General features: G+C 40.5%; 1 protein-coding gene across 1 annotated transcript; it reads left to right on the forward strand.

Moving 5' to 3' along the window:
• Positions 1–5,873: 5,873 nt before the first annotated feature.
• Positions 5,874–27,351, forward strand: klf13 (Kruppel like factor 13). The gene is made up of 2 exons (XM_058767793.1): positions 5,874–6,710; positions 21,675–27,351. Exons 1-2 carry the CDS (start codon positions 6,251–6,253, stop codon positions 22,010–22,012), a joined length of 798 nt encoding a protein of 265 aa, XP_058623776.1. The 5' UTR covers positions 5,874–6,250; the 3' UTR covers positions 22,013–27,351.
• Positions 27,352–27,403: the final 52 nt, after the last annotated feature.

The following is a 27,403-nucleotide window of genomic DNA, read 5'->3' on the forward strand; positions in this document are numbered from 1 at the left end:
ACATATTCTTCATGCTGAAAATCCCTTGAGAAAACATCAATAGGAACAATCCAGTTCGTTGTTGTGATTTTGAAACAATATTGAGTAAGGACCATATTAAATAAATAATTATCCAAATCTTAGGAGTTCAAAATAACATTTAAAAGTCTTAACAATGATTTTGGTGTTGCATTGAATTCAAATCCATCCGGTGACCTCTCTGTGTTTCAGAAGGATTTGCTCTCATTTAATGAGAGCCTTGTTAATCTGTCCTTTCGTTAGCTGCTAGAGGGCACGGCCTGTTTGGCTTTTCATATGTGCAGGGTATTGACATACGCTGCAAGGTTTGAATGTTGGAATATTGATGTTCAATTTTCAATTTCCATAGTCTATCCCACATGACAAAGTTTGTTGGGATAGATGCTATAATGTGATTATAGATCATGTGCCAACAGAGAGCAATTAGGGTACTGTAGTAACAAAACTCTTTCTTTCAATAGATTTTTAACATAAACATATAAACCTTTGAAGATCTTCCATAAGAATGATTCCAGAATTATTCAAGTCAACATCATTAAAAAAAAAATCAGAGATTCACCAATCAGAGAGGAGAAACTGCCCACTCATGCAATCTATAAATTACATCTCAAAGTTCTTTTATATTTATATAAACTTTTTTTAAAAAGTGTATTTATGTGCACTTCATAGTTTATGTTAACTTATGTGGTTAAATGTATAGTTCAGCCATGAAACTTCAGTTCAATGTTTCTAGCCAATTGGATTTGCATACTAGGTCGTATTCAATGAATGCTGTGTCTGCACACTATGCCTGTCCTGATCTTAGCCCACCACCTGTCCAGACCTGCTATGGGGGATCTTCCTCTCTCTAGCGGCAGCAGAATTTTTCCTTTTAATTTTATTATCCGAGGATTTAGCAGAAGCAAGTCTACTTGCTCTCCAGCAGCAGATTTAGTCTGCCAGGACTAAACCTATGCACATTCTATTTACATTAATAAAGATTTTACAATCTATCCTGAGAGTAGTCATGACTGATCTAATGTTAACAAATGGAACCTTTGCAACCTTATTGCAAAGGTACTGAATTCTCTTATGCTTGCCAAGGCTGCGTGTATTTGATTAAAATACAGTAAACTTATAATTTCAATGTATTATTATTCCAAATTATTCATATATATTGACTTGAAATCACTATGAAGAAAATGCATAGGGAAAATCCTGTAACAAAGGTTGCTGTAAAAGTGGGCGGTCACTGGTAAACTTCATTAGTAATGGTTACGTCTTTTGTTAAAGAACAGGAAAAGCAATGTTCAAAGTCCTACCTTGAGTAGCTACATTACATACGTGTACCCTAAGGCCATGCCATTGTGTGATATAGGTTACATGAGCATAGTGTACATAGTGTGCATGTATATATCACTGTTGAGTTTGAATAGGAGTCAGCTGGCCCTCTATACATGTCGTCATCAAGACGTGCTAATGCAGAGCCTGAGGGTCAAACTGGTTGAAGGGAGAGATAAAGATAGATGAAGGTTTCCTCCTCTTCCTCCATCAGACATGTCTTACCAGCCCACTGATTGATGCCTCATGAATAGAGCTGCTCCTCACAGCCAGCTAGTTAAAGTGTGTTTGCTCCAATTTGTTCTTTTTAAGCTGTATTGTGTGAAGCAGACAAAGCCGTTCCCTGCAGCATTGTTTCAGAGTGGATTACTGCTAGCCTCAGCAAGCATCAGCCTCATAAAATCAATTTACGCTTAGCATGTCACTGATTTGTACTAATTAGCATAACTAATATGACCTTGTGGTCTGTTCTAATGATACGGTACATTCGGGTTATTGAACACTACAATATTTGCATTGAAATCACTTGACAGCTGCAGGATTCATTCCTGTGCCAATGTATTTTCTGTTCAAACAGGACGCTTGGGCAAAATCTATCTATCTATCTATCTATCTATCTATCTATCTGTCTGTCTGTCTGTCTGTCTGTCTGTCTATCTATCTATCTATCTATCTATCTATCTATGGCAGATTGTATTTGTGGGTGGGACTTTATCATTCTGAAGAGCATTTGATTGGACAAAAATATGTGGTGCAGGATGAGTCATCAGTGTTTTGGTCTGTCTCCCTATAAAACAGTGACTATACATTTAAATACCCATTTATGCAATATGTAGGACTACACTGGCACATGGACTAAGGCATACAACTAAAACCCACTATTTTCATATCATAGGGTCATTAAAGTGGCTTTATTATATTTCTATATTTAACTGTTATAGTTCAAACTGTAAATGAAAATTCACTGCTTTATTGAGATTTACTGAATTACTTGTGGCACATGTAGCCTAAATATCCAGTTGGACCAAATTCAAGCTCTGGACATTGATTAAGTAAACTTTGGACTTGTTTTTGTCTCTCAGAAGCATGAAATCCTTAACTTGTCTTTGCATGAATTATGGCTTTTTCACATTAATGCTACATTTACCTCATCATCATTAATTTATTCAGAAGAACTGCTTTATATATTGGACTCGCCGTTGGTTTATAGCTTAATGTTTCTCGTTGTGCTCTAGTCTCCTTCAACAGACAAAACAAAAGCCCAGCATCTGGTTGAAGCTCAGTTCATGTACCTTTAAGTGAGATGTTTGTTCTGGGGTGTTTGGGATACAACAGAGCAGAACAGCGTGATCCACGGTAGTCATTGAGGTCAGGAATCTTGCCAAGGACATGGGCGGAAATTTCAACATGTGAAATGATTGACCAGTCAGCTATATTATGCAAGAGCACTGCTGATGTTATTCGGGAAGTTCTTGCAGGTTTATTCTCATGATGAGGTTTGTTTTGTTGGTTTAATGCTTTGTTATATGTTATATGTGCTGCACAAGTTCGCAGAGGGTTTTGTTTAAGTTGTCTTTGGGTGCTGATCTGAGACCAGTTCTGTGGTTTCTCTTTTGATGGTTAAGATCAGAACTGGTCTGAGACAAAGCTGGTCCTAGATCAACATAAGAGGGCACTGTCTGAAGATGAACAGGAAGAGAGTTGTTACATGCATGATGGGAAATGATATGTTTCCCAACTGCAGATCAAAAGAACAAAGCTAAACCACAAGTAGTAAACAGCCTCTGTGTTTCACATGTGCCAGAGCAGCTGAATTGACATTTAAAGGCTACAGTAACTTCAATATAAAACACAATAAGCTCATAAACGAAAGAAAGATAGAGAAAAGAAACGCCAAAAACAAAATCTTTTTACAGCAGTCAAGCCCTACTTATCAGAGTCATGCCATGATGTGAGTGCAGGGCATTTCTAATTTATAGCTTCCATGGAAAGAAGACAAACCTAACTGTATTATGTGACCTTCAGTCTTTTGAGGTGTGTTTGCTAGTCAGACTTTCAGGTCACGATGACACGTTGTTGGGAAGCGTGCAGTCAAGTGGTGATTATGAGAGACACTAAGAGGTGCCACATTATTGTCCTTCTTTGCTTGTCCAGTGCAGGAAAGGAATCACATGCACAATCCACATGAGTCATGAGTGGAAAAGTATCAGTTTCTGCCCATAATGACTTTGCTTAAAAGGTATCAGCTTGCCTATAGATAAAAAGTTGACAGCTTTGAGGGGACTTTACATTATCTATCTATCTATCTATCTATCTATCTATCTATCTATCTATCTATCTATGTCTGTCTGTCTGTCAGTCCATCCATCCATCAGTCTATATATCCCTCATTTGCCTGTCTCTCTTTTTCTTTGGATGGAAAACAGCAGCCTTGTTTCTCTCAGAAGAAAAGTAAATAAACTTTTAAATGTAACACATTCACTAAGGCAGACTCAAATCTCATCAAGTCACGTTTATATAAAACAGAAAAATAGAGTATATACACTATGTATGGCGTGTGCCATACAAGGAAACAGTCTAATCAGTCCACAGCGCTACAGTATGTGGGCCTTGTGTTCTAGGACAGCATGGCCTTGATTGGTCTGTACCACCTGGTGGTGCGGTCAGACTGTCCTCACAAACTGTTCGTATCCAATGGGATTACATCTCAGAACTCAAGAGGGCATGTGCAACAATCATCAGTAACGATGCAGAGCCCCAAGAGAATGTGATTTTTCTTGATAGTATAGAAGAATGGCTGAGTCATCTCACTCGCGTGGTGAAATTGAGAATATGATTCAACCTACTTCTGAAACATTTTGGTGATTGTTGAGAAGGGAACACAAATTATAATAGGAGAATGATAGCGTGGGTTGTTCAATGTGTGGGACACAGAGTTTCATTTAAATTTTCTCACTGGTTTCAAAAAGGCATTTTGCAGAAGTACTTGGTAAAATTCATATTGTACGATCAGGAGAACCAGTGCATCTTTTGATGTATTGTGGAGTAATTATGCTCAAAAATGTAAGATGTATCTTATACTGTGTGTCTATACATTTACAGAATCACATAAAGAGCAAGGATAATTGTATAAATATTAAATATTATTAATATTAAATATTATACATGTATATATTCATATAAATATCAAATTAATAAATATTACATTTAAAAATAATAACATAAAACACAATAATTGTATTCATAAATAGATTATTTTTATGTAATCTATCTTTTTAGGTTGCATTTTCTTCCATTTGGGTTTTGAGGCAGCCATCTTGCGAAATTGGAACTGCCGTCTTGTCGTTATGCTGTGATAGGATTTGCCTCAGAAACACTGCATGAAATGCAAGAACACCCAGTTCTCGTGGTGGTGGTGAAAGAATATGTAAAGTAATACAACCAGATGGCTCTCTGAATGCCATGTAGCCTTGCTCTCAATGAACACTTGGAACTTTCCAGAGAAGTCTATTGTGAATAGGACTGAAAGAGAGTATGCTTTCCCACAGGAGAATAGTGCATCGTTAGAGCTGAAGTGGTGGGCTTCAGCCCTTTCTTTCCTCCTCTCCTGCTTTCATATGAAAAAGATTAAGTAACTTTTGAAACACTGATCTGGATTTTCACCCCCACAGTCTGCTTGTGAAATGCAGGAATATGAATATTTTTTCCAGTCTGGGATTCTGTGTCTGTGCGTTATTTATTCTGAAATGTTTTGTCACTTCCAGGCACTTGGAGTCTTTGTCTGAATGGAGCCAACTGTATAAATATTTTACAGTATTGTTTCCTTTCTATATTGTTTCCATACTTTGGGGGCTATTGCGGCAACATAAGTGAGAACTATTATAGTAGTTCTCTATCTATCTATCTATCTATCTATCTATCTATCTATCTATCTATCTATCTAACTATATCTATATATAGCAACAACTATATAGTAAATCATATGAAATAATGTTGATTTTCCAACCTAAACGAGTGCCACTTATAAAGGGTGAAATAAGAGTGAACTCTGACCGAAAAAAAGAGTTATATAATCCAGTATACAAAGATAAGGAATGAAATCAAATAAATACATACATAAATAAATAAAAATGTTCAGGTCAACTTTATATGCAAATATTATGCTGATAAAATACATTTGCAATTAATAATAAAACATGCCGAATAGAAGCATTATCATTAGGAGTCTTTGACTGTAGCCTGCATTACAAATCCTGTTAAATTACAATAATTAAAAAAATATAGGATTGGAGTCATTACAAAAATGTTAGTGTGTGAGGGGTGAAATCTTTAGCAATTTTACCATTACTTTACCATGTACTTTTACTTGAAAAATAAACAACATTCTCACACCTATCAATGCATGTCTTATGCATTTAGGTTCTCAGTGAAGTTTCTTTTATACTTTCTAAAAAGTTTGGTGGGGGCAAGTAAGGTAGCGCACTCGGGACACGTCGCCATCCAATGAGTGCGCGCCGGCTCGGTGACGTTGCCAAACGCTACCGGCTGACACGCCCCCAGCATGGATACAATCAGCTCTAATCGGCGCACAGCATACTGTCACTTTAACGTTGTGAGGACTACAGCCACGATGGGAGTTTTGATAGTCAATCCAGACAAGTTTTCAGAGCTCTCATCACCGGAAACTTATCTATAAAGGACGCAAGCAGTCGGTGTGGCGCGCTCACGGCTCGATCTCGCATGATTTACATGCAGGATGTCAGTGTTGCCGAAAAGCCGGTAAGATAGTGCAAAGTGAGTTTGCTTACGAGAGCTGCCTATTCAGCATCACACAAAGGGATCTACTGAGTTCAATGGTCTACTGTCATTGGGTTTGAATGTCATAAAGAAACAACTTCTATTCTTCAACGAAATGGATCACTTCGCAGCAGAGTGCCTTGTGTCAATGTCCAGCCAAGCAATTGTCCACGGTCCAAAAGGGAATAGAGAGATCAAGCCAGAAACTGCGGCTGCACAGAGGAATGGAGAAGAAACCAAGGAGCCTTTGAAAGACAACTCATCTCTTTTTGTGGTGGCGAGAATTTTGGCGGATTTTAATCAACAGACCCCCACCAATTTTGCCGAGCAGGCAAAAATAAAGGAGGAGAGCACGCCACCAACAGCAACCCTAACCAGAGATGATGGGAACTCTGCCACACCTACCACCACCATCACCATCACCGGCGACTCTGCTCTTAAACAAAGAAGCAAACGATTTAGGGGTCGAATTGAACAAGAACCCCCACAGAAAAAGCACAAATGCCACTATTCAGGTTGTGAAAAAGTTTATGGCAAATCGTCCCATCTCAAAGCCCACCTAAGGACACATACAGGTCAGTTTCCATTCCTGCCAAGTGTATTGCCGTTTCGCAGATCCAATGTAAACATCGCGACATTTACGCGTTCGCACACTTTGGGCACACTGTGTTCCGCACAAGGTCAGTTTATATATGATGGGACAACTGTTGTGTTGCAGTGGTATTCTTTATTAAACATCCACTTACTCTAACTACTCGTTTTAAAGGAAATAAATTGATATTCGAGGTAAGTAGCATCGTAAATATTGGCACGCCCACTATGAGGAAGCTATATGGTAAACAGCAACAGTTCTTCTCCCCCCAGTGCCTCGCCTATAGGAGCCAACTCAACAAACATATGTCCAATAAACCAGTTTTCAGTTTCAAGTTCAAAGCACTTTATTGGCACGATTATTCTGCATACAATGTTGCCAGCGCATTAATCCACACAATAAAACGGTGACAGAAAAAAAAATAATAATAATAAAACAAAGTGGCAGGAATGTTAATAAAAATAATAATAGTGATGACAATGCACCATAAAATAAACAATCAACAAGAATACCAACAAAAAACTATTTAGCCTACAACATATGTGTGCGCGTGCTCATGCATACAGACACATTTGTACTATACATTCAATACCTTCTCACAAAAATCTGCTCGCAATTAAATCTAACACACTGCTGGCGCAAAAAGAGCCAGGCACCCCATGATGTAATCGCTCAATAAAGTCTTGTAGGCTATAGTTTCAGGAGGCGATGGTGGTAGTTTGCGAAAAGTCACTGGCAATAGCGCGCGGCGCAGACAAGCGAACGGCTTTTAAAGTCCAGAAACGGCGGGTTCGCGCATAATTTGGTTTTCTTTGCGTTAGTCCTTTAGATACATGCAAGGGGGGTAAAAAATGAAGAAAAAAATGAATAAAAGATGGGGGTTGGTGAGACTTCTGCGGTTGCTTGTTTGACTGTTAAGCTCTTTGTTGTGATGTGCCACACCCCCGTCGGACAGACTGCCAGCTGATCTGGCCAGCAACAGACTCGACCAGCCGAGCGCTGAACCGCGCAGCGTACCCGCCCTCAGCGCAGACCTCAAGCCTTTATAACTGACGGTTAGGATGGAAAATACATTTAGAAAAGTAATAACACGTTTCTGTACCGCATTTTCACGCGTAGTGACATGTATTAATGCAGCGTTGTTGTCACATCCGACAATATGGTCGTCCTGACAGGAAACCTGCTCTAAATCGAAACGTTCTTGACACCTAAAGGCGTTGTAGCCTCAGATCAGAGATAAACCGCAGAAGTGTAAATTGTGTCAGGGCTTTCCAAAACACACCCCTGGTTACTCTAAAAATGTTGAATGTTCAGACAGTGCTATATGTTTTATCAGGCAAAATAGATCAGATAGAGTTTCTGTAAGTCCTCTGGTGTCAAAGTGTTATGGTTAGATTGATACACTCAGTTGTTTATCATCATCTCTGCTTAATGCAATATAGAAATTTAAGAACATAAAATTTAAATTTAAGGCTGATTGTTGCTCATGCTAGTTGACCAGTTATCTGAATATTAGGGGAGGATATAGCTTAGTTTTGCACATTCGTTAATGAGGTAGATTGTATAATTAGGTTGGTTAAGGTTCGGCCATTGTGCAAAATGTATAGCTTTGTGATAGCATTCTAATTAAAGCACTGCCGCTAATATATAAAAACAATATGTAATAAAAATCTAATTAAACTAGTCGTCCCCACTTATCCAGAACACAACTAATCAACCGCAGTGACTCATCACCTGTGATTGGTGTTCTGAAAATTTGACCTACTTGCTTATGATAACATAACAGTTTAAACTTCCATCTTTGAAATTACAACATAAATAGCACATCTCATCAGTTAGAAAAAAAAAAAAAAAGTCAAAATAATACAAAATGTACTACCATGCCTATCAGGATTTGCTGCCACCATGAATAGCCCAAAACCTCACATTGATTTTAAAATAATACATACTGTGGGTTGACTGGATTTTCGGTACAAAAGGCTTGTATGTAATATATAACTTTGAAGAACTCAAGGTGGGCGTGTCGTCTACACGGTTGCTGTTCCTTTTAGTTTTTACTTCGCTTGATAATAGGTTGGGTCTTTTACAGTATATATAATGACATGTTTATGTCAGAACACACCACACGCCGCCCTACATTCAGGCATATTGTTCTGTAAAACTCCAGCTTCAGTTGCGGTCAAGTGTATGGTGCTGGTTATGTGTCTAGTTTTGTGTTGACATGTCAAAGTAAGTCAGATAAACAGCTCAGTTCATCGTTTGTGGTGAATTTGTTTATGGTGTGTATTTAAGACCTCCCTCACTTCCTGTCTTTCAGTTGGGCTATTCTCTAAATTGCAGACTTTAGATTGGGTTTCACTGTAGTCACCGGTCTGCGATCGGACCATGATTCGGTTAAACAATGAGTGTTCCATCTCATTTGTTTTGGTAATCAGAGAATGTGGGTCATTTGAGTTCAGCAGCCCAGGCTCAGCCAACCTGCTCCGTTCTGGGCGCCTTTCTTAAGCACTCAGCAGATTTTCCATCAGTCTCTACCAATGGAGCAAAGAGAAGATGGATCTTTCTCCCAGCAACGCATTGCTTTTGAACTGAAGGGGGAACACAGAGTTATAAAAACAAACTTGGGGAGCCAAAAGTACTGAGGACCTCATTTGACTTCAGAAAACGCCCTAAATTCCCTGCTGGTTCTGGTTTGCACCCTGCTTTGGATAATTTTTCTTAATCCAGCAGGAATTGGGCACAGAGAGTTGCGTCCAGCTTTCTGCTTAGACTGTAGTGTCGCCGATGGAGTCGTATACTGTAGCGGTAGGATAAAAGCTTGGGCTCTGGGGCTTTCCTTCATGCGCAGAGATGCAGGCACGCTAGTCAAACTGCTTTTGTGAAAACGATTAGTAATTTCAGAAAAATGCAACAGGTCTTGATATGTTTCTTTTTTGCATTTTACTGCCATGATAAAGTGTAAATAATTCTTTATTTAATTTGTTCGCTAGACCTTTGCGGTGTTCTTGTGCTATTCCGTTGAATGAGTAGTTCCAGGGGAAAGGGGGACGGCCCAAACCATCACAAGTGCTAGCTTGCTGGAAGATGAAGGCGTTTTATGATAGAGCTATAGCAGATGTACTGTCATGATCAAGCGGCACAGAAATGTTGCAAAGGGCTCCGCTTTGAAATGCACTGCAGCAAATGCAGTTGTTTAAACAGCACTGAAAGGAACTTTTAAGTTTGTACTTTTGAAGACTATACAATATTGCATTAGTATAGATAACTGTGTCAGTGCAAAGTCTTTTAAGTGTTTTTTCCCTTCCCAAAAATTTGTTACTAGCTCACATAACTTTGTAAAGCACTTGTTTGCGGACTGAAATGACCCTTTCCATCTCGCTAACTGTCTTATTCTACATACATTTGCCAAGCCACCAATTTTAGGTTCTGTGTCTATTTGTAGCTCTGTTTTCTTTTTAAAGAAAGACTATGTATTGTAACACAGCAATTCTGTGGTAACCTGTGGTTACAGAGTGTCCCTCACTGAGATTAGTCTGGTAAAATAACCTTCTTGTGACCTTTCGAGAGGACCTTTTCAGTTTAGCCTGACTGTACTGCCACTGCCTCTGTTCTCTGGGTGCATCCTGGACTTTAATCTCCACTTTGTTGAGGTTTATAGTCATGTTAAGATTAGTTCATGGCCTAGGAGAGCATCAAGTATAATATTTGACAGATGTTTTATGGCTATGCACAGTCTCAAGGCAAAAAGGAGGACACGCAGGAAAGTTGGAGAGGGTAGAAAGTAAGGAAAAGATTCCAACTAGCATGTGGCTGGATAAGAAAGGGCTCATTAATCATCCTTATAAACACAGATGGACAGATTCAGAGAGATGCTTGGTTTGCATTTGATGAGTTGTTAACTGTAATGGTGCACAATATGCTTGCAGATGATAATTTATAACATGCTCATTACTTTATTAGGCCGCAGTTGACTTGTTACGAGAAAAGGAACCTGTGGTATGCATACATGCAGATTAAATGGGTGTGGGGCCATCCGGGAACAAAAAAAAAAAAAGGAAAAAAAGATTTTCACAAACCTGCAAGTTTCGGTTTAAGAAGAGGAAGTGACATGGCTTGAGGAGACTGCCAAGGCCATGACTTTGACGTATTCTGGTTGTTTATTACGCAGAAAAGACATGGTGTCTTTTCATTGCATGTGAAATTCTCATAAATGTAGTTCCTCTGAAAGTGTTTTGCATGCAATACCCAACTTTTTTTGCTCAAAGTGAAACTGCTGTATTAGTACTTATAGCTCTACAGCATTAGATTTCTACACATGTAAAGACTTGCAATAAAGCATTGCTCGATGCAAGTGCAGTTTGTCACATAATGTTGATTACCTCAAAATATAAATTCAACTCATTCCTCATTTTATTAAAAACAAAAAATGAAATAAAAATCAAGGTTATGCGAGGTACGTACAATGGAAGCACATACATAATTGTCTTCTGTTAACTTGTGTTGAGCTGAAAATCTGTTTAAATCAAGTCATTTTAGGGTTTTGTGGATTTAAGTGTTGTATCATCATGGCAGCAAACTGCATGCAAGTTACGCAAAAGATTAGTTAGCCATTTTATTTTGCACACTAAAATCAGGTTGTGGCTATACTGTTGAATCAGGGAGTATTTTAATGTTTCTGATTTGGCCCCATTCACTCCTATTGAAAATCAACATTATGCCTCAAATGCTGTCGATTAAGCTTAACTTGTATTGAACCCAGTATATTCCCTTAACTAGCCTGCATTCGGTTAACTCACTTTCCCATATAATCCTCTTCAAAGTTTTAAGGTACGGTATTCACCAGACTTGTGTTTGTTAGTATTCCCATCCAATACTTTTTGAAAGTCAAGGCTAAATGAAAAAGTTCATTAGGTTCGCAAATTGCTTTCAATGGCAAACCCATGACGGACCCTCGTGATCAGAATGGGTTCATGTGGCCCCTGTGTTCTGGGTTAATCTCCCTCGCCCCATAATCTAATCTGCTCCCCGTACAACTCCATAATGTCATCTGGGCCCAGTTCCTAGACTCATTATCCTGATTGGGCTACTCAGGACCTATATCACTAGTCCTTGTACTCATGGGAATATCTCCAGGGATGTGGAGGGGCATGTTACCACATCAAGCCACTAAGTACTTGAGAGAGTCTTGAATATTGATAGCACGCCTCAGATCACACTGTTGCATGATGTGCTGTGCAAGGGAGATTAAATGAGATCACCTCCAAGGCCTCAGAGGTTTTTGTAATCCTCCGCCGCATTGAGATGGTAAGTATGAGCAAGCGGAGCGGTGGGATGTAGAAGATGAGAGCGAATGCGGTACACAAATTGCTCATTGTGCTGAGTGGGTTGGTGAAGAGAAGGGGGACACAGCAGGTTGAGGGTCTAAGGTTACCAGACAGCTTTGTCTGATCTCCTGCAAATATGAGGAGGCGGGGTTTCTCTCCAACCCAAAATGCTATGGAGAATAGGAGGACAGATTTTGTCACAAATTGATGAGCAAGATTGGCTAAAGCAGCTTTGTTAGGGGAAGGATCCTAAAAAAGGACATTGTGCCACCAAAGACAGAATAGGCTTCTTACAAACTGAACTAATTTTAAAGAGATTTGTTCAAATTAAAACTTTTAGTTTTGAATCCTAACTTAGCATGATGTAGTCCTACTGTTCACCTTGAGTATTATGAAATAGATGGTTATTGACCCACTATGGGTAGGGTAATCAGTAAAGGTCATGCTGCCTGTGTGTGGTTAGTATACATTAGCTTCAATCACCAGAAGCACCATACATACATACAAAGCCCATAATGACATATTTCACAGTTGGCTAGCTTTTTTGTTTGGCCTGTGAACTCTTCTGTTCATTATGTGACCGTTTGTATTGTCTTCAAGAGTCCCAGTAGTGTGCACAATGTAAAGACGACATTGTTTTGCTACAGAATTTGGTGCATGGACAAAAACAGTGTACGTGGTCAAATGTTCTCACTGGAACAATAGATCCGACCATTGGTTCAAGTGTGCATTAAAGCAGCAATTTCCTAGAACACCCTCCTCCCAGGTTTATAGCAAATACATGCAAAATTAAACTGACTCGTCAGCCATTTTTCTTTCCTCTGCGCTGGGTTATTTACAGATATGACATCCTGTGCAATCATCCTGTCCGTGGTTCAGGTGGAAGGTTTTAGAGGATGGGTGGGACTTGGGCACTTCTGCCCTGTGCTGGGCACAGTGCCATGGCTGGGGTGGAGTGGGGCTGGGCTCAGTGTGAGGGTGATGGCTTCACAGCAGGGATTCTACTTTTATGACTAAAACTATTTTCCGTTCCACACCCCTGGCCTGCTACCTTGTAACCAGAATATACGTTAGATGCCAAGAGTGCATGGGCTTGGCTGACCCACTTGCCATTCAGGATACACACCAACTAGTTAATTGGGAATGATGTTAAGCAGGGATCTTATGAGTTTTATATGTGCACCTGTGTTTGTTTGAGAGAAGATTAGTACTAACAGAAGTTAAAGATCTAGGTAATTGGGTAACAATTTTAGGTCAGATTTTAAAATGTCATGTTATAACCTCCCAAAAAAAGTAATATTTGATTAAAAAGTTGTTGTTGTTGTTTTTTTTTTTTTTTTTAAACCATATGAACCCAAAATAAATGTAATAAGTACATTTCTAGGAACTTGATGCATATGCTTTGAGTACAATTATTATTATTTTTAATTTGTTGTGTACACTCTTCTCACCATTTAACCAGTTATCTGTATGAATCAGTTCTATCCACTTAGCATGTTTCTTTTCTGATTTTTACTGCCAGCCTCCTGTGTGAGTGGTAGAAACCATGCTTTGGCGCATCACTCTCTCACACTCAAATATGATAGGCTGAAGTGCTGAAGCCCCCTGGGTGTTTCATCATGCACTCATCCACCCTTTTGCAGTCATCCATCTCTCCTGAAGCAGCCCTCACTGATGGGAATACAGTTCTCTTATTTTTCTTTCATATGAAGAAAAGCAGCTTTTAGCTGCTATAAAAGCCAAAACACAACTAGGACTAGTTAACTCACCATAGATTTGGTATTGGAGTTGGTACCTTTCAAACTCTGCTGAACTTATGTATACTTTAGTTAGCTTTGGCAGAGTCTTATAAAAGCGAGTCTGTTCCTGCCTAACCATTCCCCCATTGCCCTGTGTCCTCTACGCCCATAAGGGCGTAAGGTGACAGAACTGCTGAAGCGTTGTATAGTTTGAGCTCTTTTGCTTTCCTACATTTACTATGTATGGGTGTCGATTTCTCTGTGCAGGAAGAAGGGGATCTGGAGCTAGTGTGGAGCTGTATTTTCAGCTTCCTGAAGCATGAGCCGCCGGCTTAGGGTCTCACGCAAACTCTGCGTGGGGCGCTAACACTGCAATTTGTTGGTGGGGATGTACTGTACAGAGAGGCAGAAGTGTGGGGGTGGGTACAGGGTGGGATCCGTTGTCAAAGCTCTCCATTGATGTAGGTCACTTGCTCAGCTGCATCTGCTGGCAATCTGATTTGGTAATTCTCTGCAGTAGCAGTGCATGCATTTGGGTTTTTGTGATGAGGATTGAGGGGGCAAACAAAAAGAAACGGAGAGAAGTTGTTTTCTTCTGTGTGCCAGACCCTTGGTTTCCTTCCAGGCTTTTATATTGACATTAGCTCTTGCCAGTGAGATGTTTGACCCCTTGCTGTCTAATATATCTGTATGTGGAGATCCGGGCCTGTGTGCTCTTCCAGGCGTGGCTGTAGGATGAAAAGGATCATTCAGTGGACAGTTATGGGGGAAGGGTTGGCTTGGCAGTTTCGAATAGAGAGGATCTTACTGTCCGTGGTGTCATACTCAAGGTGAACCTTCAGGAACTAAATATGTTCAAAGAATAGACACCCATAAATTTATGTTTAGATAATTTACTTACCCTTGTACCATGTCCATTCAAACCTGAACGATTTTTGTTTATTTTACAGAAAACTACAACAAAAAAAGATAGTCTAAAGAATGTTGTAAGTCAGGGGTCACCAAACTTGATCCTGGAGGGCCGGTGTCCTGCAGAGTTTAGCTCCAACTTGCCTCAACACAATTGCCTGCAAGTTTCAAGTATACCTAGTAAGACCTTGATTAGCTGGTTCAGGTGTGTTTAATTAGGGTTGGAGCTAAACTCTGCAGGACACCAGCCCTCCGGGACCGAGTATGGTGACCCCTGGTTTAAGTCAATGAAAGTCAGTGACACCCAAAATAACATTGGACCCCACTGATTTTCATTGTATTGACAAACAAAGCACTCGGGCATTTCTGACTGAAGAAAGAAATTCATACAGGTTTGCATCAACAATTTGGGATGAACTATCCCCTTTAAGTTTCGCATCACTCAAGAATGTAAACCGAGCCTCAAAAAGCTTTGACTAATGTTTGAACGTTTTTATATGGTTAACAATAGAGGAAACTTGTTCAAGATTAGCCTTCATTAGCAATTTTTGTTAATAGCCATTTAATTTATACTCTTATGATAGTATAAAAAAAAATAAAATGTAGCTCAGTGTCCTGACATTTAGTAGGCTTTGTGTCTGTACATGAATCCCAGAGCTGTGGGTGACCCCACCCACCTGCCCTTGCCCGTTACCGTTCACAGGCTTATGGCTTAATGGAAAATGGGGTTAAAATAATTGCGATGTGTTGCTAAACAATCCTAGTGGCCCAGTTAGGTCAGGACCCACAAGAAGGTCCATTCCAAAGCTACAGCAATGAGTAGGGCAATGCTCTGAGATGTGCTCTTTGTGAGGTGGGAAAATATAGAGGGGAGGGGACATAAATCTGCAGCAGTTGTGGCTGCTTCCTCATATAATGTGTCTTAGACCGTGTGTGCACATGTGCTGTAGAGACTGGGAGGAGTGAGTTATGTCTACTAGGCTTGGAAGGCTTGATTGAAATGCCTGATGGTGAAGGCTCTTCCGTCAGACACAAGGCCAGTACTATTGTTCACATTTCTCAACAGCATTAAAATCCTGGGAGGAAAATGTGCAATTGAAAGGCAAGTGGTTTTTAGCGTTTTTCATTGAAGACAATAGAGGATGATAAATTAAACATAGTTGCCTTTGTCACAATGTCTCTGGACAAGTCTGGCCCAGTCCTAATCGTTGCACCTGACCTAGCCGTAATGTCTTTGTTACACCCACATCCATTAGCATTAATCCTCAATTTCTCAAAGTCACTGTCACGAACAGAGTACTGAAAGCCTGGTCTGACTCACCAAGTCTCAATGTGGTTAGTCAACCCGGCACCCCCTCCCTCCATTAGTACATGCATATGTGTGGTGTACTTCTGTCTTTTTTGTTCCATTCCCACAGTTGTCTCTAAATGCTGTGATCTGGGTCAAACCACCAGGAAAGATTTCGCTCTGTCAGCAATCTGCTCACTAGACCTTTACGAGATTAATATGAAGTTGTGTCTAATGTAGATATGACGATAATGCTGACTATTTGTTAAATTGCCCATGACTATAACGTAAGTCCAAGCTATGTTTGTGCCAGACTTTGTGGTTTCTGGTCTCCATGATGTGTTGCAATCTCTGTGAACTCACTTCTTGGCAACCTCAGTTAGATGGAGGGCGTGACCTATAATTTCTCCCAACTCAGTTGCTGATGGGATTGCATACACTCCCAAAATTTCCTGCTCCTGTGGGGTAGTGATGAGATCATCTCGGCAAGCATCTCAGCCCTGGTGGAAAGGGGAAAGCTGAGTTGTTGGCAGAAATTCACCAGTTTGCTGAGAGAAGTGAGAACTCTCTTGCAGACAGTCTTGGAAACTTTGCGATTAAGAACCAGCATGTCTGGGTCTCCAGTGGCCCAAAGCAGTCTCGTCATTAACATTGAGGGCTTGAGCTGGCAGACTTCTGCATGACCCACCAGGAATAAATTACAACCTGCTGGTAAGTGTGGCAGCTACATTTGTGATGACATTTTGGAGATCAGGCTTGTTGTGGTTTTCCACAGATAACAAATCAGTGGTAGACCGGAGGCTAGGACACGGTGTGCCCCTGATTCAGAATGTCTGATCTAATTGGGATCACCATGGGCAACATCGGGATCTAATACATATTATATTGAAAGCATCATGTCTTGGTCTAGTTTACATCTGTATTTGTTGTATCGTTTTTGCTTTGCCTCCGGCTAAAGATAACTGAAGGCACATGTGTACTGTCTGTAAGATTCTTGGCCAAAAAAAATCTTGTAAAATCTAGATCTTAACGGCTGGAAATAGGCCTTTTATGCTAATCTAAGATCAGTTTCCACTGTCCTAATCCTGACCTTCATTACTGCAAGTCAAAATGAACAAATAGCACAGGGTTTCTCCTCTGCTCCTGTCCTCCATTTTATGTGGACATTGTGTGACGTCTGCAAGGGATATGTCGGTTTGGTATCTAGAGGATGAATTCAATGTCTTCTCCTAATTACCTAATTAAAACGTCTTCTCAGTCTGAACTGCTTTCCGAATGACAGCAGCTGACGTTGGACTTGCAGACTATGCTAATTCCAAAGCATGTTCTAGGGCATCAAGTGTGTAGCTCTTGAGCAAGCCTAGAGAGTCCACTTTGAGCTCGTGGTTATAAAGGATTTGTAAGACCTCCCACTGGAGGTCCTTACTGCCTTTCTCACGTAGTGTCTGGCTGTTTCTATCCTTACCTACGTCTCCGCCTGCGTAAGTGGCCTCACGGTTGAAGAAACCTGAGGAATTTTATCTCACCCACACAGAGATGCTGGTAGCTCTTGTTGGAACAGGTGAGCGACACCAAGTCTCCTGGATCGACATTCAGTCTGTACTTGTGTTGCTCAGATAGTGGCCCGATCAGATGTCTGTGGCATAGACTGTTCACCTCAAAAGGCCCTTTTCTCCTGTTTCCTACAGATTCAAGGCAATATGAAGTTGTTCATTCTTCAGGCCCTCTATGAAATCGAGTCGTGGATTTGCAATGTGTTTTTGTACTTGAGAGAAGACATGAGCAAGAGTTTATTTACTGACCCAGTGGCCCCAAAAGAGAACAGTTATGTAAAGCTGCTGTCTGTGACATAATGGTATCGCCTCTGAAGGGAAACACTGTTGCTCAGCTACCTTCGCTATGGGATGTCCGTACTAGCAACTGTGATGTAACTGCTGCAAAGGGTAACTGGGTCACTGTGTTCGTTAACACAGAGGTCGAATCTAAAGCTCTCCTAATTACTGGCCCCTGTTGCGAAAAAGACTTGGGCACATGCAGTGCTGTTTGCACCACACCAAAGAGGGTGTAGCTCATCAGTGTGAAGACATGGCTGTGCCCATGCAACACAAACCACTTAAAAAAAAAAAAAAGTCTCCTTTTGTACAAGTGCCATGCTGTGAATAAATATATTGACCACAGGCAAGGGGATGAGTAAAGTTTACATAAATTTTGTTGTGGGTATTTGCATGAACAGTTTGACACAGTTGCAACTTGGGTTATGGCCTCACTATTGTTTTCCCAGAGGGACAAAAAGAGGAAGTGTCCTCAGTGTCCCTTTTGCATGGTTTTTGACGTGGTGGATAGAGCCGCAGCAACTTCCATCTGTTATGAAACTGTTAAACGCTGGACAGTGCGACCTTTTTACATAACCCTACTTCAGAGCTACGTCAAGAGCGCCCTCGTTGGTGATAATAATATTCCTGGAAACATGCCTCACTTGAACTTTTAGTCATGGTTAAACCATGCAAGCAGAAAATTAGTTGTGCGGTAGTTGCAAATTGTCTTTTCTGTAGGGTAATGCTTTGTGTAACAGGTTCTTTTGAGCTTATACGCTAGCTGCCCAGTGCACTAGCCTTTGCAGTGAACTGCAAACAGTGCAACTGTTGACAGAGTTTCCTGTAATTAAAATAAAGCTATAAATATTAGATGGGAATGTATAAACTTAAACTTAGAATTGTTGACAACTAACTGAAATAAATACATTTAAGTACTAAAATAATTAAACTAAAAATGAAATAAAAACAATTTAAAGCTATATAAAAAATAAAAACTCATAAAAATAATCAAAATGCACATATAAAACTATACTAAAACTTCAATTACTAAAGCTAAAAATTCAAATGAAACCTGAAAATATATTTTTTTAAAAACCTAGTTGAATATATTAATAAATACTAAAATGTACAGTATATAACTGATAATAAAATAACTGACTGCAAAGAGCAGAATTGTAGATTATTTTTTTTCGAAACTGCTTTGCTCTCAGAAGAATTAGTCTAACACCTGCGCGTCGTATTGATGTCACTATTCACACCTTTACATAGCCTAGTCCTGCTCATCTCTGTTATATCCTGTGAAATAGTCATAATATTGCAACTCTTACCTTTGCTGTGAAGCTCCTCACCACTCACACTTTACAACCTTGAGTTCCCACAGACTCTTTCTTGTATTAATTAGACTGTAAATTACAGGTTGGCTCCTGTCGTTGCTGAAGGGAGAATCTCAGACCATCCACCACCCTGTCCTCATTCCTACTACGCTAATGTTAGATCTTGTGTATTTATGTTTATATGCCACAATCATGACTAGATCCAGGATGTTTAAAAAAGGTCAAACAACAGTGACCCTCTCAGATTAGTTCTTGTGGGTGTGGCATGTTTGAAGGTTAGTGGATTTAAATTGCAGCTTTGCATATTTACGGTATGTTTGGATGGACTTGAATATGTGTGTGGCAAATGATGTGTTTTTGTACCACTGAGAGCGCTAAGAAGTTTTTTGCTTTACTTAGAGTGGCAGTGAGTGTTTGTGTGTGCGTAGCTGTATATTTTTGTGTGTTTCGTCACGTGGGTGTGTGGGAGGATAATATAATATGACATATTCAAGTGAACCTACATTGTTGTGGACACAAAGCTCATTCACACACAGACTATATTTTCATGTGTGTGAAGGTTTTATTTGTTGACATATAACATAGCAAGGGTCAACGTGAGGTGCATATGTCATCACATTACTTTTTTGTATGCGTGTTGTTTCGAATGGTGGGACCAAGTCTGTCTGAAAGTGAGTGACAGGTTATAGATTTAGATGGGGGCAGTCTAGACTCGCTCTGCCTGGTGTTTCTCTCGCTTTCTCGATCTTTTATAGTAGGGGGAAGGGATCCCAGCAAAGGTGTCGTCCCACACATACATTTGGCATCACGTATGTTTCGTTTGAAGTTGTTTTCCATTGGGGCCTTAAGGGGAAACCACAAAACAAAGGCAGCAGCAAAAAGCTGTCTGGATCTCTGTGTAGTTTGCCTGTTCTGTCTAATTTAACCAAGTAATGACTGAGATGTCTGGCTTTTTTCTTTCCCGTTCCTTGCCTTTCAAAATTATGAAAAGTGCAGTCACAGAACCCTAACAATATTCAACAGTGGTTTTAAGACCTTTGTGGTGGCACTGCTAAGGGAGGGAAAACTGCTGTTGAAAAGCTGGTAAAATGAGTAAAGCAATTATCACATTTGTGGAGAAAGACAACCAATGAAATGGAGCTAAAATACATGTTGTATCTGACATGTGTGCACAAAGAAAGAGGGCGTTGGTACTGCATTTACTCGACTGTGAGGAAATCACACCGAGATATATGGTCCCATCTGGCTTTGGGTAGATTTGTGTCTAAGCCCACTTTTATTGCCTGAAGGGGAAGGGGTAGGGTATAATTTCCCATGCTTTTGGCTCACTGCTAGTTTCGTGTTTGAGTACAATCTGGGGCAGGGTACCATAGTAAAGACTGTTAACCTGCCTAATTAAACTGGCTGTCTGGCTCTGCAACATGTGGTTGTAATGGTGGTGGGGGAAGAAAAAATACTTTGCAAGGTCGTTTCGAGATGTGTGCCAGGTCCCAATAAACCAGTGAGTATGTGTTTGTGTGTCCATCAGTTATCTCAATAATGAGTCAGTAAATCCCATAAGCCTCTTTGGAGCAGTCAAAGTGATACATGTCCCCCTAGTATTCTCATGATTCTCCAATTAGCATGATGCAATGCTTATTGGGCTGGAACATATGGTTCATTTTTAATGCAGTGCATTCTTGATTTAATGTGTGGGCTTTTCACTCAGCTTAGTGATTGTAAAAAAAACTTTTTTGCAGACTTTTGCTTCTATAGGAGAGGATTAGCACGCTCTCGTGAGCTGCTTCTAAATAGTTGTGCCACATCAGGTCTTTCACGTCTGGTTAAAGACTGCTCATTTTGGGATTTAAAAGCCATCCGTGGAAGGTAAACCCTTGCGTGACCTGGATCTGAATGGTCTGGGTCATTCACTGTTGTTTTTAGTGTGAACTGATCTTGATTCTGTGGTGGTTTAGCTGCTCTAGTGTGTGGACTTGGATTGTATGGGGCCTGTATGGCTTTTGTGCACTATTTTAGGTTCACCTTTTCTTCGGTGAATGCTGAACGTTAGCATACCAAGAGAAACCACAAAACTGCTTCTAGATCAGTTTAAAAGAGTATATTATGCCAATGAGGCATGTCGGCATGGGCTTAATGGGGGCCACGCAGAATAAAAAAGGCCTGTAGTAGGGCTTTCTGTGCTGAAAGACTTTATTGTCCACATAAGGGCTGGACTTGGTTCACATCAGTTGGCACCGCTGCCCCTATTTATGGCTGTTAGCGATGCATGGTGGTGTTTATGATGTGGCCTCCTTAACACCTTGTTTTTTTACGATTTCAAAAATGGATTCAAAGCAAAGTTTCAACAATCAAATACTCTGAAGCACAGCTGCAACTTCTTATTTGTAGATGGCACATTGGCCTATAATCTGTGAAGAGTGTAAAGCTTGTATAGTTTTACAGTCTGTTATGAAAACATCACATATGTCTGCTTGATCATGAATGTGTGTAGTAAACACTAACAGCTGTGTGTTCTGCTTTCTCTGTGTGTTTGTCACAGGAGAGCGCCCCTTTCCCTGCACCTGGCCTGACTGCAGTAAGAAGTTCGCTCGCTCTGATGAGCTGGCACGGCACTATCGCACCCACACGGGCGAGAAGAAGTTCGGCTGCCCCCTGTGTGACAAGCGATTCATGCGGAGCGACCACCTGATGAAACACGCACGCCGCCACTCCGACTTCCAGCCGGCCATGCTGAAGAGGCAGCACGGCGGTGGTAATGCCACCATCTCGAGCAGCACGCGCCCTGGCTCCCTCAGCGATTACAGTCGATCCGACGCCTCAAGCCCCACCCTTAGCCCCACCCTTAGCCCCGCCCTCAGCCCAGCCAACTCGCCTTAACCTGGCCGCACTTTCTTCCCACGGCGCCTGGGTCTCCAGGCTCATTTTTTAAATTCTTCTCTATCCATCTTTTTTTCCCCTAAAATATTCAGCGGCATAATAAGCGCCATGCTAAACCCCGTCGCTTGCTGTGGTGTACTGTACTGTACATAACTGCTTCTTGTAGTGCAATTTTCTTGTGCAACCCCTAAAAGAGAAAAAAAAACACAAAAAAGAAAATGCCTTTTCCACATGGCAATATTTACATGATGTACCATATGTCTGTATTTTTATAGCTTCTGGCCACAGCCTCTTTCCATTATGGGTTTTTGTTGCTTTCATATACAACCGCTCTGTTCAAATGAACTAAAAAGTTGAAAGGTTTGACAGGTAAAGATGTTTCTTTTTATTTAAAACGGGTGAGGGAGAGGGGCACACACACACCTCAGGATTCAGAACAGTTTTTTTCTCCTTTAAAACTCACATTGACTGCACAATACAAGCATCACTTTACTCCGAAATTCAACAGAGGTTGAATTTTGCGCCCTGCTCAGGGAAGGCCTCGTTAGCTTGAAAGAATGAACATGATGAAGAGAAACATACGATAAGAAACAGCCTTACACTTGGACAAAAGGAAACTTTGCACTCTTTTTTTTTTTTTTTTTTTTTCAGTTGGTTGGTTTTCACATCAGGGGAAGCAAATTCTGGGTTTTAACAGTCATTCATTCTCTTTATTAATATTTTTTTTTTTGTAAATCAGTCTTTTAACGAGAGTGGCAGAACCACTCAGCAGATACGAAGGGTTGAGGGGGGCAATTCTGTCTTATGACTGGAAATGACTTTATTTTCAACATTGCTATCTCCCGCTAACCCTGTAGTCACACAGAGCTGTGTTGGCCTGGGTCCATGTTTCAAAGGGAATCCTCTCAATATAGCATGAATGTCATTATCAGTCCACTTTGACATGTTTGAGCCGCCCAATGAGGAGAAGATACAGCACCACTTCACTCGGTGGACTAAACTAAACTCCCCCTTGAAAATTTGGAGGCTGAAGTTTCAAAGCAGCTGTTTCCTCAATAAAAACAGCACATTCATCAACTTCAGGGTTTTTCACTACAGTACGACACATTCAAAGGGACTTGTCTGGATGTACGCCTACTTCAGACTCAAATAAAGACAAAAAGCACATGAGCAGAATCCACCAAAGACCAAGGTGTGAACGAGAGAACAGAGAGGTTTTTTTTTATTCTACCCAGAGGAAGGAGGGAGGGAGGGATGTTGGCATTCTCTCAGGTAACAGCAGAAGTCCTGGCCCTCTGCCCTCCGCAGAGCTCCATCTGCAGAGGCCTTCCACTTAGGAAACTGCATCATCCTACACAGGGCTATTCATAGCACACTAGCCAGGGAGACGAGAGCCATTACAGCGGAGCTTTACGCACTCTGTCTCGCTCACTCTATCTGACAAGAAGGAGTGGGCGTATGAGAGAGATAGATGGAGGGCCAAAGCAAAGTTTAAAAGCAAGAGATATCAGATCTACACACCGTGTCATAAACAGGCACCATGCAACAAATAGTAAAGTGACAATATTGCAGCCATATTTGAAGCTTAATAAACGACTATGAGAAGCTGGAATTTGGACCAGTGAGACTGCACTGTGGGCAGAGTTACCCAGTAAATCAAACAGAAATCAAAACTATGTCTTGTCAGTTATCACTTGTCATTGCACCTGGTTAAGACTGGTGGTTGACCGATATGAGACCGATATGCAACTGATGTAATACCAATATTTACGTAACAAAATTTAATGACAGAAATGATAAATTAATGACAATTTTAACAAATTTGTTAAATAATTAATCTGAAATATCGGTTGTTGGCCAATACTTCTAATCTCAAAATGGATAAATATTGGCTTGAATCATCAGCCTGGGCTGCATTTTCCAAAAGCATTGTAAGGCTAAGTACATCTTAGAGATCATTGGTGCTTATGATGCTTTTTGGAAACGTAGCCCTGAACAAAATATCGGTCAGTAAAATACGGTTATCTGCCAATACCGATAATCAGAATGACCAATTAATGGGCCTTGCTGATATATTGGTCTGTCAGACACTGTTATCAGCCGATACAGTTATTCATGAAATGGCCAGATATCAGCAGATTAACCAGCCCTGCCGATTTATCGGTCGGCCACTAGTTAGGACACGGATTTACAACTCCTAGTGAACAAGACTGTCAGAGTTTGTATCATCAGGGTAGTTTCACTTCGTGGTGAAGAGAGCAACAGGCCTCCATGAGAACAACGAGCACTATCTACAGGAGGCAGGAAAGAGAGGGTTGGCCCATAGCGAGACAGATAAAGACTGAGGCTTTATCAGGAGCTGAGCACTCCAGCAGAAGAAACACCCAGTCAGCTCCCTCTCTCTCACACACGGAAACCTCCCTCCCCTCTGCATTATTCCCCTCTCACCCGCCAACAGCATCCCACAATGCACTGCAGGAGCTTAAAGAGGGAAAATGTCCTCGTCTGATTGGGTAGCATCCAAGCAGCAGGCCAGGGGGGCTGTAATAGAGGAAGTTGAGGCCCAAATCATAACGGCTCACAGACAATAGACATAATGTGTTATCAAGAGTTGAGCATGTCGGGAATTTTTAAAATGAGATGTTATCAGTATTTTTTCCTCAGTTTGGCACTGTCGACTACTACTCAGACAAGATCAGTCACTCTTTCTTTAAATGACTGTATTTTTTCCACAAGCACAGGGAAGCACTCGCACATCCTTTTTTGTTTTACTGTTGCGGACCACTGATTTGTCAGTGTGACCACTCATTACCTCAATGAACAGCTGCTTTCAAACTTGACTCTCGTTAAAAAGGGGGCTTTAGGCATTACTACTCGATTTGTACATAATCATACATATCAAGTGAACAATGAATTTACCGTCCTTTGTCGCTTCAGCCTGCGAGGATGAAAGGTTACCGTGAGAAACTGTCGACCGGGCCTTACTCGCTCAGGCGAAAGGCATACAAGACCCTCCAGGAACTGAGGCACTGCTATCAAAACTACTGTGGCACTGCCTCATCCACTGTCTCACTTTCCCATATGCGCAATGTTCCTAAAGTGACACTTTAATATTCATTTTCCAAGCTTTCTGTGACAGTTTTTCACTTTATATTCATAAGCTCATTATTCAACACCAGCCATCTTGTCTCGTCTCATATTATCTTGCACGTTTTCCTTGCCCACCCTCCATGCCCAGTGTGGGGAAACCAGCATCAGAGTCGCCCAGCTGGACGAGCGCTCCAGGGCTTGAGGAGCAGGTGGGGAGGCCTGTGAATGCCAGGCCTTGTCCCCCCTTTATCCTTCCTAACAGCCCCCATCCCCCTCCCAGGGGCCTCTCTCATAGCCCTAAAAAAAAACCTCCACATAATCACGGCTTTCAGCTAAAGAAAACAGCCCTAATCAAAATAAACAGTGCCACGGTGGCATTATTTCTGCAATATACCCACACGTAAAGCTGTCTAGCTGCGATTGCACCCTCCCCTGGCCCTTCAAAGTCATTTCAAATGTGACGTCAACCATCGCCATTGCGACGTCACCAACTTTAGCCAATTTCTCCTCCAGAATTTCGCACGTCAGCTTTACTTCCAAAGCAAGCTGGCCATGTATGTTCACTGTGGGCAAGAAATTCATTTGTAGATGTTTTATATAAGTTGCTGTTCAACCGCCTTTGTATCTTGCAAATACTCCCAACTGCTGGTCAGGAGAGGGTATTTCAGGGCAGAATAAGGTCGGTCTGAGCCAGCCTCCTCTTCATTAGTACTTCTCAAACCTGGTAAAACATGTTCAATGAACCTCGAAAACCCGAAACCTGCAGGCAACACAAGTCTCTTGCATTTGGGTACTGGTTAGATAGAGTATACACAACTAAATATATATTTTTTCCTTATAATATTTACTGAAAATGTATTTTCTCAATGCAAATTCACTCACAGCCCAGGTTAGTGTGAATTACATGTAAAAACGAATACATGCGTGCTTGTGTTTCTGTATTTTTCACTGTACCGATACTACTTGAATGCGAAGCAAGACCATTGAACACAGGTGGAAACATGTCTAGGTCATGACAAGTCAAACTGTACCTTCTACGTTTCTCGGCTTAAAACCCATGGATGTACGCATTTTTCTTTACTTGTTCAATATTTCTGCATTGTGTTGTATTTTTTTCTGATTTTTCTGATCTTTGTGTTCAGATCTTAGCTGTTGTTGTTATTATTATTATTGATATTTCTTGCGAAGTTTGTTGTTAGTGTTTCATAAGGCTTTCTTTTCTGTCTGCTGCAACGATGCTAGTAAAATTGGACACTGAAAGACACTGAAAGAAAGCTTTTTGTCAATAGCGGGATATAGGTGTATAACCACCAAATTTGAAATCATGGAGGGTAAAAGGTGATTTTAAGTGAGAAAAAAGGGAAATATCCTGACTTCTCAAAAACATTGCATGAGACTGAATGCGATACACAGGATCAAGTCTGATATATCGCATTACCATAGAGACCACAGCATTGTGAGTAGATAGTCACATTCATATTTTATTGTGTTGTTATTTAACATAATTAGAATTCCATCTATGTGTTCAGTTTTTCTGTCATGTATCTTTTCAAACTCATACCTCTACAAAAATCGAGAAGGTTATGATTTTTTTTTTTTTCAAGGGATGGGGTCGGGGAATTTGTTGGATTTCATATCTGAATGAATTGTAAATTTAAATACAATATTTTTTATGAATTATCATGGTCTTACAAGCCACCAGGCATCATATTGAAAGCGAATCATCTTTCGTGAAATTCATTCTCCCAGTAAACCAACACACCAACGAGACTCAACGAGAAACAATTTGTTTTGTACAAAGCTATTTGTTCGCAAAATCCAACTATTGGTTTTGACAGCATTTTATTGAATCCTTCAATCCTACATTCAACAAACTGCATGTTAGTTCAATAACAAGTGCCAAAGGCATTGGAAAGGTGATTTTATTTCATCATATACAGTGATTAGTCAAGATAAATATGACCTTGTACAGTTTTCTATGAGTGATGTACGTTTTTATGTGTATGTAGCGGGGTGAATGATGTATTAGATGTGTGAGTATTTCTAATTTCCCCCTTTGGCGTGATCTTGATGTACTTTTTGTTTCTTTCAGTTATGTTTTTCTTAATTTGTCATTGTTGTACAGAACAAATGCACATATTAGTAAACGTGAAAGCTCGGATATTAACCTGTTCACCATCCTACGTGAAAGCTCTACCATTCCAAAGGATTGCAATTGCATTTGCTATAAATATGCTGCTTATATCCAACCAATGCATCAAAGCTTCTTTTCTTTATGTATTTATTTTGCTCTTATTACTC

This window comes from Onychostoma macrolepis, chromosome 25 (assembly GCF_012432095.1).
Source record: "Onychostoma macrolepis isolate SWU-2019 chromosome 25, ASM1243209v1, whole genome shotgun sequence".
NCBI lineage: Eukaryota > Metazoa > Chordata > Actinopteri > Cypriniformes > Cyprinidae > Onychostoma > Onychostoma macrolepis.

What these genes read in the sequence shown, in the direction of transcription:
- klf13 (XM_058767793.1), top strand. Translation starts at nt 6,251, where the DNA reads ATGGATCACTTCGCAGCAGAGTGCCTTGTGTCAATGTCCAGCCAAGCA. An exon ending in CCACCTAAGGACACATACAG is followed by an intron (nt 6,711 to 21,674) that starts GTCAGTTTCCAT and finishes TGTTTGTCACAG; the next exon opens with GAGAGCGCCCCTTTCCCTGC.